This window comes from Balaenoptera physalus (genome assembly GCF_965194825.1).
Source record: "Balaenoptera physalus genome assembly, chromosome: 7".
NCBI lineage: Eukaryota > Metazoa > Chordata > Mammalia > Artiodactyla > Balaenopteridae > Balaenoptera > Balaenoptera physalus.
Genome location: NC_138886.1, coordinates 43,968,470 through 43,982,839, shown reverse-complemented (window position 1 = coordinate 43,982,839; position 14,370 = coordinate 43,968,470). Strand labels below are relative to the sequence as shown.

General features: G+C 41.6%; 1 protein-coding gene and 1 long non-coding RNA gene across 4 annotated transcripts in view; one reads left to right on the top strand and one right to left on the bottom strand.

Moving 5' to 3' along the window:
* Window positions 1-14,370, top strand: part of PCSK5 (proprotein convertase subtilisin/kexin type 5) — a 457,855-nt gene that overhangs the window by 271,421 nt on the left and 172,064 nt on the right. For all 3 annotated transcript variants that reach the window (XM_082470900.1, XM_082470899.1, XM_082470898.1), the window contains exon 13: window positions 11,174-11,310. In XM_082470900.1, the coding sequence (XP_082327026.1) occupies window positions 11,174-11,310 (137 nt within the window). The remainder of the gene's footprint in view (window positions 1-11,173; window positions 11,311-14,370) is intronic.
* The window catches only part of LOC309665009, a 92,057-nt gene that overhangs the window by 17,351 nt on the left and 60,336 nt on the right, over window positions 1-14,370 (bottom strand). The window lies entirely within an intron of this gene.

The window sequence follows — 14,370 nt, the reverse complement described above, 5'->3', positions numbered from 1 at the left end:
GAGAGCATGGGTGGGGGATACTTGTCAACAAGTGGGACCAGATGGGGAAATGTCAGATTGCCTTATACACCCCATTCCCATTATGGTTCTAAAATACAAGCCACAGCCAAAAGCCTATAAGTTTCTTTAATTTGATGTTTCTCTCCAAGAGGAACATTTAATAGGGGCAAAAACCTTATTGTCAAAGGCCTATGCAGTCCAAATGAAAGCCAACCTCTTATGTTGACAAAGCCGCCTGTACACATGCCAGGTGTCCATGGCAGTGGTGATCTCTGTTAGGACAATGACAACATGCCAGACGAGTTGAGAGGCCAAGACCAATGCAAGCCTGCAGAGCTGAAAGTGAGACTGAGGAATTGCCAGTTGCTTTTCAAAATCTCCAACTTCATCTGCTGTAGGACAGTGAGAAAAACAGAGAGCAGTAGCACTTCTTGGTGATAGTGACTAGGAGTACAGATTCCAGAGTCTTTCACTGCATTTTATTTCTGTGCTCAGAAGTCTTCTTGTGTTCGTCTTTAAAACCTAATGTCTTCCCTTAGGGCATGGGGAAACCTGGGCTTCGTACTCTATGAAGCACAGTTTGCCAGGTTAAGGGTAGGCAGGTGCAAGGAACTAAAGGATGCTCTGGTATCTCAGTCGCTGGGCACGCCCTCCTCCCTCCACAGACAGGGGTCTCAGCTGCCGCCAGGTCATTGCTGCTACCTGCCTGAGGCTTCTCTCCAGCGAGCAAGGCCTGCAGATGCCCAATTCTATGATTAATGGAGGTCACACCAGCTGTTGTTACCAAAACCTGGGAAGACCTTTTTCTTGATGTTTTTCTTTTTTTCTTTACTGCTGTGCATTTGCATTGAACTTGGAGTATCCAGGTGATCCCTGGTGAAGTGCAAAGGTTGGCTTCACACATGTGCAGCTCTTCTCCCTGGAGCCCCCTCCGTTGTAGAAAAACAGTCCCTCCACAGTTGCTGTTTGCTTGGAAAACTCAGTCCCTTCAGCCTTTCTGGGCTCTTCCTGCATATTTCAGTATTTCTTGTTGGCTTCCCTGGAAATGACTTCAGTGGGGAAACTTGTGAGCAGGGGAGCTGTGGGTTGCATCACAGGCATTTGGTGGATTACAGCGTCGCTGGCTTCAGTCTTGCATGCATTCTTCAACAGCAGACATCCGCTTTGCTCTTTGCAAAGTGCTGAACCCCAAAGTGCTGCATGACTTGTGTCAGAGAAAAGAAACAGGCATTTCAGATGCTCGGTGACCGATCTTGGCGGTTTACTTTAGCCTCTCCCATCATTACCTCCTGGGAATAAGATCTGCACTCAGAGTGCATCTTCTTGGTCTGGAGCATTTCTTAAAGTGCTGTTCTTTTGTCTGTCTTCCATCTCAGTGCTGAAAATAAGTAGCCACCCCAGAAAAGGTAGACAAATTTGAGTGGAGGGAGGGGACTGGAGGCACCGAGAGATGTAAACGGATGTTATGAATTCATTTGTCCATAGCTCCCCAAAAACACTGCTTTCAGCATCTGACCCTTTAATAGTAAAACAGCTACACCTGGTCCCAAAACCACGTCTGCCCACCTTCCAGGGCCTGGCTCCCCTGTCCTTGTTGTACTTGACACTAGTAGTATCCCTCCTACTGAGGCAGCTAAGGGAAGACCGTTTCCTTTGGCATTTTTTCCTTCTGGCATATTCCAAAGCTTTAATTTTATGAGAGGAAATCTCTACTCAGAACTTCCCAGTCTCTGACCTCATGGCAAGGAATCCTCATGTCCTCTCACGTTGGCCCTGTTTCAAAGCACATTCCTAGGATTGGGAACTGAAGGCAAGAAGCATCGACAAGGGGGCGGGCAGGCTGTGAAGGGAGGGTCTGCTTTGTTCCTGGTGGCCTTCATGTTGGCCTGCAGGGCAGTAATACCTTTCCTCAAAGAAAAGGTGATGAGGTCAGGGTTTAGAAGGGATTTGTATGTCAGAGATTTTTTATTTTAATTTATTTTTTTATTGAAGTATAGTTGATTCACAGTGTTGTGTTAATTTCTGCTGTACAGCAAAGTGATTCATTTATACATATACATATATTCTTTTTCATATTCTTTTCCATTATGTTTTGTCACAGGATAGTGAATGTAGTTCCCTGTGCTATTACAGTAGGAACTCGTTATCAGTTCTATATGTAATAGTTTGCATCTGCTAACCCCAAACTCCCAGTCCTAATCCACCCCTCCCCCACCCCTCTCCCCCCTTGGCAACCACAAGTCTGCTCTCTATGTCTGTGAGTCTGTTTCTGTTTCATAGGTAGGTTCATTTGTGTCATATTTTAGATTCCACATGTAAGTGATATCATATGGTATTTGTCTTTCTCTTTCTGACTTACTTCACTTAGTATGATACTCTCTAGTTGCATCCATGTTGCTGCAAATGGCACACTTTTGTTCTTTTTTATGGCTGAGTAGTATTCCGTTGTATACATGTACCACATCTTCTTGATCCATTCATCTGTGGGTGGACATTTAGGTTGTTTCCTTGACTTGGCTATTGTGAGTAGTGCTGCTATGAACATAGGGGTGCATGTATCTTTTCGAATTATAGTATTGTCCAGATATATGCCCAGGAGTGGGATTGCTAGATCATATGGTAGCTCTATTTTTAGTTTTTTGAGGAACCTCCCTACTGTTTTCCATAGTGGCTGCACCAATTTGCATTCCCACCAACAGTGTAGCAGGGTTCCCTTTTCTCCACACCCTTTCCAGCATTTGTTACTTGTAGACTTTTTAATTATGGCCATTCTGAGTGGTGTGAGGTGGTACCTCCTTGTAGTTTTGATTTGTATTTCTCTAATAATTTGCTATGTTGAGCATCTTTGCATGTGCCTATTGGCCATCCGTATGTCTTCTTTGGAGAAATGTGTATTTAAGGTCTTCTGCCCATTTTTCGATTGGGTTATTTATTTTTTGTTGTTGAGTTGTATGAGCTGTTTGTATATTTTGGAAATTAAGCCCTTGTCGGTCATTATCGTTTGCAAATATTTTCTCCCATTCCATATGTTGTCTTTTCATTTTGTTTATGGTTTCCTTTACTATGCAAAAGCTTGTAAGTTTGATTAGGTCCCATTTGTTTTTTTTTAATTTTATTTCTATTGCCTTGGGAGACTGACCTAAGAAAACACTGGTATTATGATTTAAGTCAGAGAATGTTTTGCCTATCTCTTCTAGGAGTTTTATGGTGTCATGTCTTATGTTTAAGTCTTTAAGCCATTTTGAGTTTATTTTTGTGTATGGTGTGAGGGTGTGTTGTAACTTCATTGATTTACATGCAGCTGTCCGACTTTCCCAACACCACTTACTGAAGAGATTCTTTTTCCCATCATATATTCTTGCCTCTTTTGTCGAAGATTAATTGACTGTAGGTGTGTGGGTTTATTTCTGGGCTCTCTGTTCTGTTCCATTGATCTATATGTCTGTTTTTGTGCCTGTACCACACTGTGTTGATTACTGTAGCTTTGTAGTATTGTCTGAAGTCTGGGAGGGTTATGCATCCAGCTTTGTTCTTTTTCCTCAGGATTGCTTTGGCAATTCTGGGTCTTTTATGGTTCCATATAAATTTTAGGATTATTCTAGTTCTGTGAAAAACGTCATGGGTAATTTGACACTGTATTAAATCAGTGATGTATTTAATACAGGTGTATTAAATCTGTAGATTGCTTTGGATAGCATGGCCATTTTAACAATATTAATTCTTCCAATCCAAAAGCATGGGATATCTTTACATTTCTTTGAATCTTTAATTTCCTTTATTAATGTTTTACAGTTCTCAGCATATACGTCTTTCACCTCCTTGGTCAACTTTATTCCTAAGTATTTTATTTGTGTGTCAGAGATTATTAATGAGGGCAATAAATAGTTCCCTTGTTGGACACTTACCTTTCTTTCAAAGAAGTCAAGATTTCTGAGGAGGACCACATAAAGCAAAGGACACTGTGCAGTTAAAAGATAGGAATTCTGGGCTTCCCTGGTGGCGCAGTGGTTGAGAATCTGCCTGCCAATGCAGGGGACACGGGTTCAAGCCCTGGTCTGGGAAGATCCCACATGCCGCGGAGCAACTGGGCCCATGAGCCACAATTACTGAGCCTGCGCGTCTGGAGCCTGTGCTCCGCAACAAGAGAGGCCACGATAGTGAGAGGCCCGCGCACTGCGATGAAGAGTGGCCCCCGCTTGCCGCAACTAGAGAAAGCCCTTGCACAGAAACGAAGACCCAACACAGCCATAAATAAATAAATTAAAAAAAAAAAAAAGATAGGAATTCTGAAAGGTTTAAAACACACAGTTTTCCTAGTGGGGTCATTTGAGATGAAGAGGTAGAGCTGTGGTGGCAAAGAGTCGTCCCCATTTGATCTCTCCTGTTTCTCCATGAGGCAGAACTCTTCACAGTAGCCTGTGCACTGGCTGCTGTGAGAAGGAAGGATGCTGAGATTCAGCTCAGACTCAGAATCCGAGGCTCACTCGGCATCATCTCCCCTAAATGATGCAAAAACTAGAGACACAGACAAGGAGAATAAACTAGTAAGGAAGCTGAGAGGACAGCAACTCCCCTCCATTATTATCTTCATTTCAGTATTGACAAAATCTGTGTCCCAGTCTTGGGACCAGAAAATGCTATCCATAACAGTAAATTCCCAAAAGAAATAAAGGGGTCATGGTCAGCTTTCCAGAAGTCCTCATTTTCCTAGACATTTCAGTAAGGAGTGTCTTCAACATTGCTTACGCCCTCACCATGACAATTCCTAGGGAACTGCTTTTCAGCGAGGTCGTTGAAGACGTTGTCAGTGTGGGCCGTCTGGAGCCCCTCAGTGCTTCCCTGTCCTGGCTGCCGGGCACTGGCTGGAACTCCTGTGGAGAACAGCTGTTCCAGGAAGCACAGTTTACCCGAGCATCTGCAGGTGCTGAGCCCTGGAAGGCACTCAGCAGCGTTCACAGCTAGTCCAGCTCGAGCTGCGTGCCCCATTAGCCCAGCAGGCAACCCCCCCCCCCCGCCCCCGTGGCAGACCAGGTTGATGGTTTAGTGGGTGGGAGCCCCGAGTAAACAGAGGCATCCTGGAATGCACAGTTAGTGCCTTCTCTTCCCTTTGTTTTCTCCTGTCTTTCCACCCTTCCGCTCCTCCTTCTGGCCTGTCCACCCTTCCTGACAAAAAACCAAACTGAATAATCGGCACAAATGCTTTCCTTCTAGGGAGACTGTGGGGATCTGGCGTGGGTAGGGGGAATCAGGTGGGCTTGGGTCCCTTTAAAACAGATACAAGAGCAACTCGAGATGTAAGCCTTTATATGACCACGTGTTCAAATTCTGCCTGCCTACATATTTTCCAACAAAAAAGCTTATCCCATCAGATTCTTCCTTCAACTGCATTTGTTAGAATTATGAAAACCTGGCTTTTTTTTTCTTCCCCTAAATACACCCCCTTTCCCCAACTCATTGAGTTTTAGATTTAGTTTAGCTGTATTGGCTCTCTGTTCCAAATTTTGGCCTCTGACTGAAAGCTGAAACTTTGCCTCCCTTTCTAAATTTGATTACAGATGAGTATCTCTGCTTCTAATTACGGTCTTAAGTAGAAAGAAGGTACACTTTCTCGTCTGCACAACCTATAGGGTTCTATGATTAACTGTGTTTAACTGGTGTTTCTATTTGAATATTTTTGTCCCTGCCCAAATGTTCAATGACAGACTACTGACATTTTGTGAAGTGTCCTGCTGTATAAATGTATGTGTGACTTGCAGAATTACACTTTTGCTGTGGAAGTTTTACATTCCAGTAAGGCCTCACCATAAGAATAACCCTCTTCCTTTATTCAAAAGAAGGTACAGCCTTTGGAGCTTAGAGCTGGGATTGTCTTGATTTCACCCATTTTTTTTTTTTTTTTTAAAACAAAGCAATCCCTCCAGAACATTTTTTTTTTTAATTAATTAATTTATTTATTTTTGGCTGTTTTGGGTCTTCGTTTCTGTGCGAGGGCTTTCTCCAGTTGCGGCAAGCAGGGGCCACTCTTCATCGCGGTGCGCGGGCCTCTCACTATCGCGGCCTCTCTTGTTGCGGAGCACAGGCTCCAGACGCGCAGGCTCAGTAGTTGTGGCTCACGGGCCCAGTTGCTCCGTGGCATGTGGGATCCTCCCAGACCAGGACTCGAACCCGTGTCCCCCGCATTGGCAGGCAGATTCTCAACCACTGCGCCACCAGGGAAGCCCGATTTCACCCATTTTTACGTTCGACTTTGGAAAAGTGATTCTTTCATCTAGAAAACAGATGTAGTAGTATCTGCCTCACAGGGTTGTTACAAGTAGTGAATAACATAACATAACAGCAAGCTCCTAGTAAGCACTTATAAGTGCTAACCCTTCTTTATGCAGTGCTTTTCAAAGCACCTGGTGAATGACTGTCACACACAGATGGCCAGGTCTCTCCCAGAGAGGCTGATTCTAAAGGTCTGGGTGAGGCCCATGAATTTGCATTTCTAATAAGCTCCCAGGTGATGCCGAAGCTGCCCTCCACAGACCAGACTTTTAAATAGCACCGATTTAAAAGATCACCCAGCTTTTTCAAACACATTCTTCTTATTTTCATGTCATCAAAAAACTTGCGAGCAGTATGCTGCTGGGTGCTGTGAAAGTCATTTACAAAGTAATTTACATTTTATAATGTAAAACAGATATTTAGATAAAAGCCATCTACTATTAAAGAATATATCTTCAAGACGATTAAGTACTTAACATCATGTACCCACAAGAAGGAATGCATTTCGGGGTTGGTAAGTTAGTAATAATGTGCACGTTGAAAGTTTTTTAGAAAACTCACCTTTTTAGGTATTCCAAACCTCTAGAACCAGTACCTTTCTCTCAACCTTTCTTAAAGAAGCAATTTAGATTAGAAGAGAGAGAAAAACTTAATAGTGTGTTTTAAATACCGTTTCAGAAGCAAATTATTTAAAACTTACAAAAGCCAAACATCTAAAGAAAATCAGAAGCTCAGTTACAACTGAGCCAATTGAGTGCTTTAAGCATTCTATCAGCTTTATGTTAAATTGTGATGAAGCACTAAAAATATTAAAAATCAAAAAAGAGAACAGAAAGAGAAAAGAAAACTTCCAAAATATTGGTTTAATGTCTAATTCTGTAGTGAACACAAATACTGTTTGGGTAGTCGTGGATGATTCTGAAATTAAGATCCATTTACAATTTGAGAAATAATTATATGATAACACATAGCTGTCAGTACTTACAAAATGTCTTGTTATTTAGTTACCGTAACATCAGAGAAGCATGTTGTAGCCTTGACACATTGTCTAGACTCTTTAAGTGAAAGGGGGAAAGAAAGCTTACAGTAATTATATGAGTTATTTCCTGAGTTAATTCCTCAAAAGGACGTACTACATTTAATGGCAGTCCTTCCTACCAGGCTTCATCCAAAGTAATTTATTTGAAAACTGCTCACAGGGATAGGGCTGTGGGCACCGTTTTAATAACTGGATACATGATTTGTGCCACTGCATGCATATATCATTTCATTGAGCACATGATTATGAAGTCAAGTTGACAGAACAGGGTTTCACTGCAATAGGAGATGTGGACACGGGCATGGAGTTAATCTACTCCAGCTTTCAGCACACTGGCCCTGCTTTATTGACATTTGATCCACACTAATAATGTTGGCATGTGTCTCTTTTCTTCACTGTTGGCACAGCACAGACGTTCAGACAGGGCACTGGACTTTTTAGTTGATAAACAAAGACCACACAATTAGAATCTCTTTAGCGGTGTCCAGTGGTTTGACACTTGGTTTGAGCAAGTATGTTCTTTGCAACACAAATCTCGTCTACTAACCTACATTACCTTTTGTTATATGCAGGTGATGCAGGGTTTTTAAATAGCACAATACGAAAAATAGCGAATAGTTTTAAGTACTGAATCAGAGTAAAAATAAAAGGGTGGGGATTAGAAAAGTCAACGCCCAGCTAGTTGAAACAACAATAACAATCAGTGTCTATTTCTCTCCCCGTCAACTCTTTTAGCAAAATGCAGTGATCGTGTTTGGCTGCATTTTAATTCCCCTCCTCAGCTTTTATGTCCACGTGAAACTAATGAGCATTCCAGCTCTGCATAAAGTGAAGAGACGGGGCTGGGGGAACCACTCAGCCCGATAGACAAAGCCTGTTTACATTCGGGCTTTGAAACACTTATTTGAATGGTGATTATGGATAGTTCTTCTGGGTACCTAGTTTATATTTAATTTTCATTCCAAATGTGATTTTAAAATGATTGATAGCAATGGAATGATTTTCAAAGGTGGAGAGGAAAGGGTGTAAGGGAAGAAACATAGGGTCTGCTAATCCAGCACTCAAATAACTGACCCATGAGTAATTAAAAGTTGGCTGAGGTTGTGGAAACAAGACCGCCCCTCATGTGATGGCAGCCTCAAGTCTCCTTTGTAGTTTTTGGACATGAGGCCGTGAGCCAAATGTTCTGTCTAAACTGTTTGGGAATTGCTTTTAAGTTCGACACTCTTGGAAAGGTATTACGTGACAAGTTGTTGCTTCAGTGCCCTCAAATGGCACAATAGCCTCAACGAATCAGAACTGAAATTAGAACTGTTGGGCTAAGAAGTGGTTCTAGACCAATTTTCTGCCTCCATCCATTTCTATGTCACAATATTCGCTTCAGTAACATCTCTCTGGCAGGAAGTGCCATTTGAAAAGTTTCCTCCTTCCTCTACCTCTGTGTCTCGTTTTCACCCAACACACACTTTCTGGGTTTTACATGAAGGACCCAGTAGGTAAGTCAATTGTGTTTATAATGACCCAACAATTTCTTCCTGGCCAAGTCCAGTTTCAAGCCACAAACTTGTGAAACAAGCCCTACTGTGGTAGTGCGTGGATTGTAAGATCTCCTGGATGATTGTACCATGCATAATCTATCGAAGATCATTTTCAGTGGGAAGACAGTCATGTACGGAGCTACTGTTTCCATCCCCGTTATCACGAGGGAAAGCTGCCAGATCCAATATGGTCCTCGTTGAAATGCCGCACCCTTCGGTTCAGAAGTAACCTGTTACAGATAGTATACAGATATTCTAAAAAAAGAAAAAGTCCTTCCCGTCCACATAAGGTTTGAAAATCACTGCCTCCCATTAACCCCATTATGGAGATTAACAAAACATATTTGAATATTCCAAAGATCTGCAGTGTTCTCCAGTAAAGAGATCTGTTCAACTTTAACTCAGCCTTTTCTCAATTTTCTGACCATGGGACACCTTGAGAATGTTGCTAAATACTTTTTATTTTTCTTCTTTCAAGAGCTCAGGAGCATGCAACAGGTGATTTTCCTATTTATTGCTTTTCTCCAGGGAAAGCTGCCGAGTGTCAGCCATTTACCCAACACAGTCCCTAGTTACGCCACCTAACCCTCCAGCTTTAGAATCCAGCTGGCATTTTAGAGGAAGCCTCAAACACATTGATAGAACACTTTAAAAAATCAGAATTGTAATATATTAAGTTATAATGAGATTAAACTGGTTATTTTTGTTTTTAGAAGGGTGCATTTTCTCCTAATGGGAAGATCCACATGGAAGTTCAAATGATAACCACCAGTTTCCTTGGTGAACGTGAAAGTAAAGCAAGGAGAGGTGATTGTATGTCTTAAATAGCTATCAACATCCACTTGTCATGACCTTTGTATTTGTCTGCACTGAAGGACAGATATGTCCCAGTAACTGGACATGGTTGCTCCTAAGACAATGCTAGAGATGCTTTTACCCTCTCTGTTTGCCCCAACAAAAATAATAGATGTATATAATTTTTTTTAAAATACTTAAAAATTTTGTTTTCTCTTGCCCCATCTTTCATTTTCTACTTTCTGGGTCCCATCTCTATAGAAATCTTTTGGCTATTTCTTCAGATAGTCAAATCTACATCACATGCCTATGTAAATAATATGCCTGTTTCTTCATATGCTAGCCTTATACATATCTATTTTATACATATCTATTATACATATCTATTGACATCTCTTGATTCTTGATGAGGATTCTTTTTATTTTCCTTTATATTTTGTATCCCTCAGGATTACTTCACAGAAAACAGAAGTAATTCTAGTGATTTCAAGCAGGAAGAGATTTCATATAGGGAATTAGGAACTTAGAAAATTATTAGAAGGGCTGGAAGGGCAGAATTTAGGCTGCAGTTCCAGGCATGACTCCCTGAACTGGATAAGATTAATGGGCATGGTTTTTCATTGAGGAGTAATTTACATACAATTCACTTTTTAATGTGAATAATAAGTTTTGACAAATATATATAGTTGCATAACCATCCATTATTTTCAAGGTATAAAACAGTTCCTTCATTCCCAAAACTTCCACCATGCCCCTGCCTCCTACCTCCTAGCCCCTGACAGCCACTAATCTGTTTCTGTTTAAGTAGTATTTTCTAGAATGTCATATAAATTGAATCAGATAGTGCATGATCTTTTGTGTCTGACTTTTTCCACTTAGCTTAATGCCTTCGAAATTCATTCATGCTGTTGCAGCTATTAGCAGTTCAACAGTTTTTATTACTAGGTAGTATTTCGTTCTGTGAATATACCATAATTTGTTTACCCATTCACCAGTTGATGGACATCTGAATTGCTAACAGTTTTTGATGATTATGAATAAAGCTGCTGTGAGCCTTCATGTGGAGTTCTTTGTGTGGACGTATGTCTTCACTTCTCTTGGGTAAATATCTGGCGGGGGAGGGGCGGGTATTGTTTAGTCATATGGTAAGAATTGTCAAACTATTGTTCAGAGCAGCTGCACCATTTTGCATTTCCATCAGCAGTGTAAGAGAGCTTCAGTTGCTCCACATCTTCAACTCTTGGTACTACCAGGCTTGTGAGTAGAGTCTTAGCCTAGGTTCCCTGATACCCACATCATTATCCCTCCCAGGTTTTTTACTGTACAGCCAGCCCCATGCCTGTTTCCCTCTGGTAGAACAATGATATACATATATTTGGATCTACTAATCGGTGATGCCCAGGATGAAGACAACCTCCAGTGTTTGAGCTGAACATGCTGATAGATACAGAGAGATCATCGATCATGGTCTTGACTTGACACTCACTAGATTTTAAATAACATAGAAAAACAATGTTTTATGGTTCTCTCTCAGGCTTTTTGATCATTCCATGGAAGGATTTAAAAATTGGGAGTTCATGACCATTCATTGCTGGGGAGAACGAGCTGCTGGTGACTGGATCCTGGAAGTTTATGATACCCCCTCTCAGCTGAGGAACTTCAAGACTCCAGGTGAGAACCCCCTTTCTATAATTTGATTTATTGTACAGAAAAATGATGGAGTATATTCTGGCCAAGGAATGTGTTTCACATTCATATATCAATTTTATCCTTTATCATATGATCCTGTGCTTTGAGTTGTCTTCCTGTACTCCAATTCTCAAGATCACCATTAGAAAAAGTAGTCATTTAAGGATACGAATTCAAGAATAAGTATTTAGATATAAGTACAAGATGAAACACGACAGCTATTGATTGATATTTCAGAATATATGGTCCATATCTCTAACCAGCTTCCCTTACTTTCTTTGTCAATAAACAAGCCAGCCTTGCCCACCTACAATGGGTTAAACTGCATGGTCATAAGAGGAGACAAGTTCCCTTGACTATCTTTTTTCTGAGTTTACTTTAAATTTAATTTTCAGTGCAGACAAGACATTGAGCCTGGCCTATGCCAGCTAAACTGGTTACCACTAAAGAGAATGCATGCCTAGGAATTCTGCCCTTTGTGAGCCCAAGAGCTAAGTAAAGAGAAAACTTTCCTGATACGTAAAACATGGAAATGAATGATGTTAACAGAGTTCTTTTCAGGTGGTCTGACTCTGTTGCCGCACATGGTCTATTTCCCTCTTCTTGCTAACGTATGAACCTTGTTTGTAACATAAAATAAGGACAAGTACAAATGCAGCATGAGATGGGAGATTGAACAGTATTTTTGCAGCAGCCTGTGTTGCCTATGATGGAGCCCTAAGTAGTACTTGGCTCAGTAACAAGTGATCTGTTTGATGACTACCCCAGCCTCCCACCCAGCTGTGGACCCATCTTCCATCGTCTAATAAGTTTATGCTTCTCAATGTTCTGTCCAGTCCATCTGCAGAAGAACCAGGCTTGAGGGCAGCTTTAGGACTGACATCCAATTCTAAATCCTCTCCTCGTCACAGAATAATTTAACCCAACATTCTGTAATTAATTGTAAGGGTATGATTCATTCAGATACTGTGGGTTGCATCGGGCAAAAGAAGCAAACAGCAGAACGCAGGCGTGAACCGTACATTTGCCACTCTTTTGCCCACCAGTCAGGGAAAGTTACTCATTCTGAGAGATCCATTTTCTGCACACAGTTTAGCCATCTCTTTTCCCTCATTCCGTGATGTGGTTCATCTGTGTTGCCACAGTGGTCTCATACTCAGGGAAATCAAAACCAGCATGGTGGCAAGGTCACAATGAATCAGGATAAAAGTTTTGTGAAAGAGTATCTGGGTCCAGCTCACTTCCAGCATGCACCATGGATATAATGGTTGCCAAGGTTTTGTTCAGAAATCAGATATTTGTCAACAAGGCAGAGCTGATAGAAAACATTCAAATAAACTAGACCCTGGTTTCTAGACAACTTTCTTTCTTTTTTAATTTTATTTATTTATTTATTTATTTATTTTTGGCTGTGTTGGGTCTTCGTTTCTGTGCGAGGGCTTTCTCTAGTTGCGGCAAGTGGGGGCCACTCTTCATCGCGGTGCGCGGGCCTTTCACTATCGCGGCCTCTCTTGTTGCGGAGCACAGGCTCCAGACACGCAGGCTCAGTAATTGTGGCTCACAGGCCTAGTTGCTCCGTGGCATGTGGGATCTTCCCAAACCAGGGCTTGAACCCATGTCCCCTGCATTGGCAGGCAGATTCTCAACCACTGCGCCACCAGGGAAGCCCTCTAGACAACTTTCACTTGTTCCTAATCTAGTTAGTTCCCAGGACCTTCCTCTCTCCTTCCCTCTTCTTTTCAGGCCAGGCTTACTGCTCATGCTGTGGAGATGTGCTGTGTCATGGCGCTCAGGGGCAATGGCAGGCATGGTGACTGGAGTGGGCTGCCCTGACCAAAGGGCAGCTCCCAGGAGATCCATCAGCACGTGTCACTACAGGGCTCTTACATCTCAAGAGATCCCAGAGAAATAAACACTGTCCAAACGTGGCAGCTGTGTACCAACAGGGGTGCAGCCTAGGGTACAGACATAAGGGGTGCATTATCTAGTGAGAATTTAAGACAGTTATAAAAGTGACTCTTTATTATCACCATTCTAAAGAATGTCAGTGATAAAATGCTCCTCCCCACAAGCATAGACTGCCTCTAGGGGCATACTAATGGTAGACCTGGGATTGGTGTGCAAGCATGAGAGGCTAACATAAATCTCTCTGCCCTCAAGGAGTTCAGAGTCTATCCAGAGTTTACTGTGATTATCTGTGTTAAAAGCTCTCTGCAGTATTCCAGATCATGTAGAGTTGTCTATTTCATATCACTGGCTTCTCCTTATACTGTTTAAATGTGTGCATTTAACCCCAGTCACCTCCAGTCATCTTAGAGATGTTCTTTTGTGTCAGAAGAGAGATACCCTAATGCTATACAGCCTGGGGTCAGGAGGCTTTAATAGAAACACGTGGTCTCTGGGTATCCTTTCTTCAACCAACCTTTCAGTTCGGAATTAGACACAACTTTGAAAAGAGACTTTTATTTTTCTCTGTGTGTTTGTGTGTTTCTATCATTGTTCCTATGGTGTACAGTCCTCTAATTAATGAGGGGTTTCTTTAGTAAGCTACTCGAAATTCAGTTGGAGACATAGAATCTTCTAGCCCAATTAAATGGTAGAATCATTCCCAAGTACGGAGGTTCGTGGCTCTAAACTGAGTTTGTATTTGTATATTATTTCTTCCCATTTGCTTATTATTAAAACACATACTAAGGATTTTTGGAGGGGTTTTTGTTGTTGTTTTTGTTTCATTGCATATTAAATCTATCTTGGGTTTTCTATCTTGGGCAGATTGCATTGAAGTGTTAGCAAGTAGACTGGCTTTTTTCTCATTCTACATTTACACTGCTATTTTTCACAAGATGTTGCAGTATCTACTGCAAAGTCTGCTATAGAATTTAGCAAATGGAAAAGTGACAGGGGAGGGAAAAATTGACGGCCCAAATATGGCAGCATTTGATGTGAATTGTGGCAGAGATCCTAAGGAAATAAAATTACATAATAAGTGAAAAATAAAGAGATAAACTGCCCAGCGGGCTTATGATGTACTTCAGAAATGGC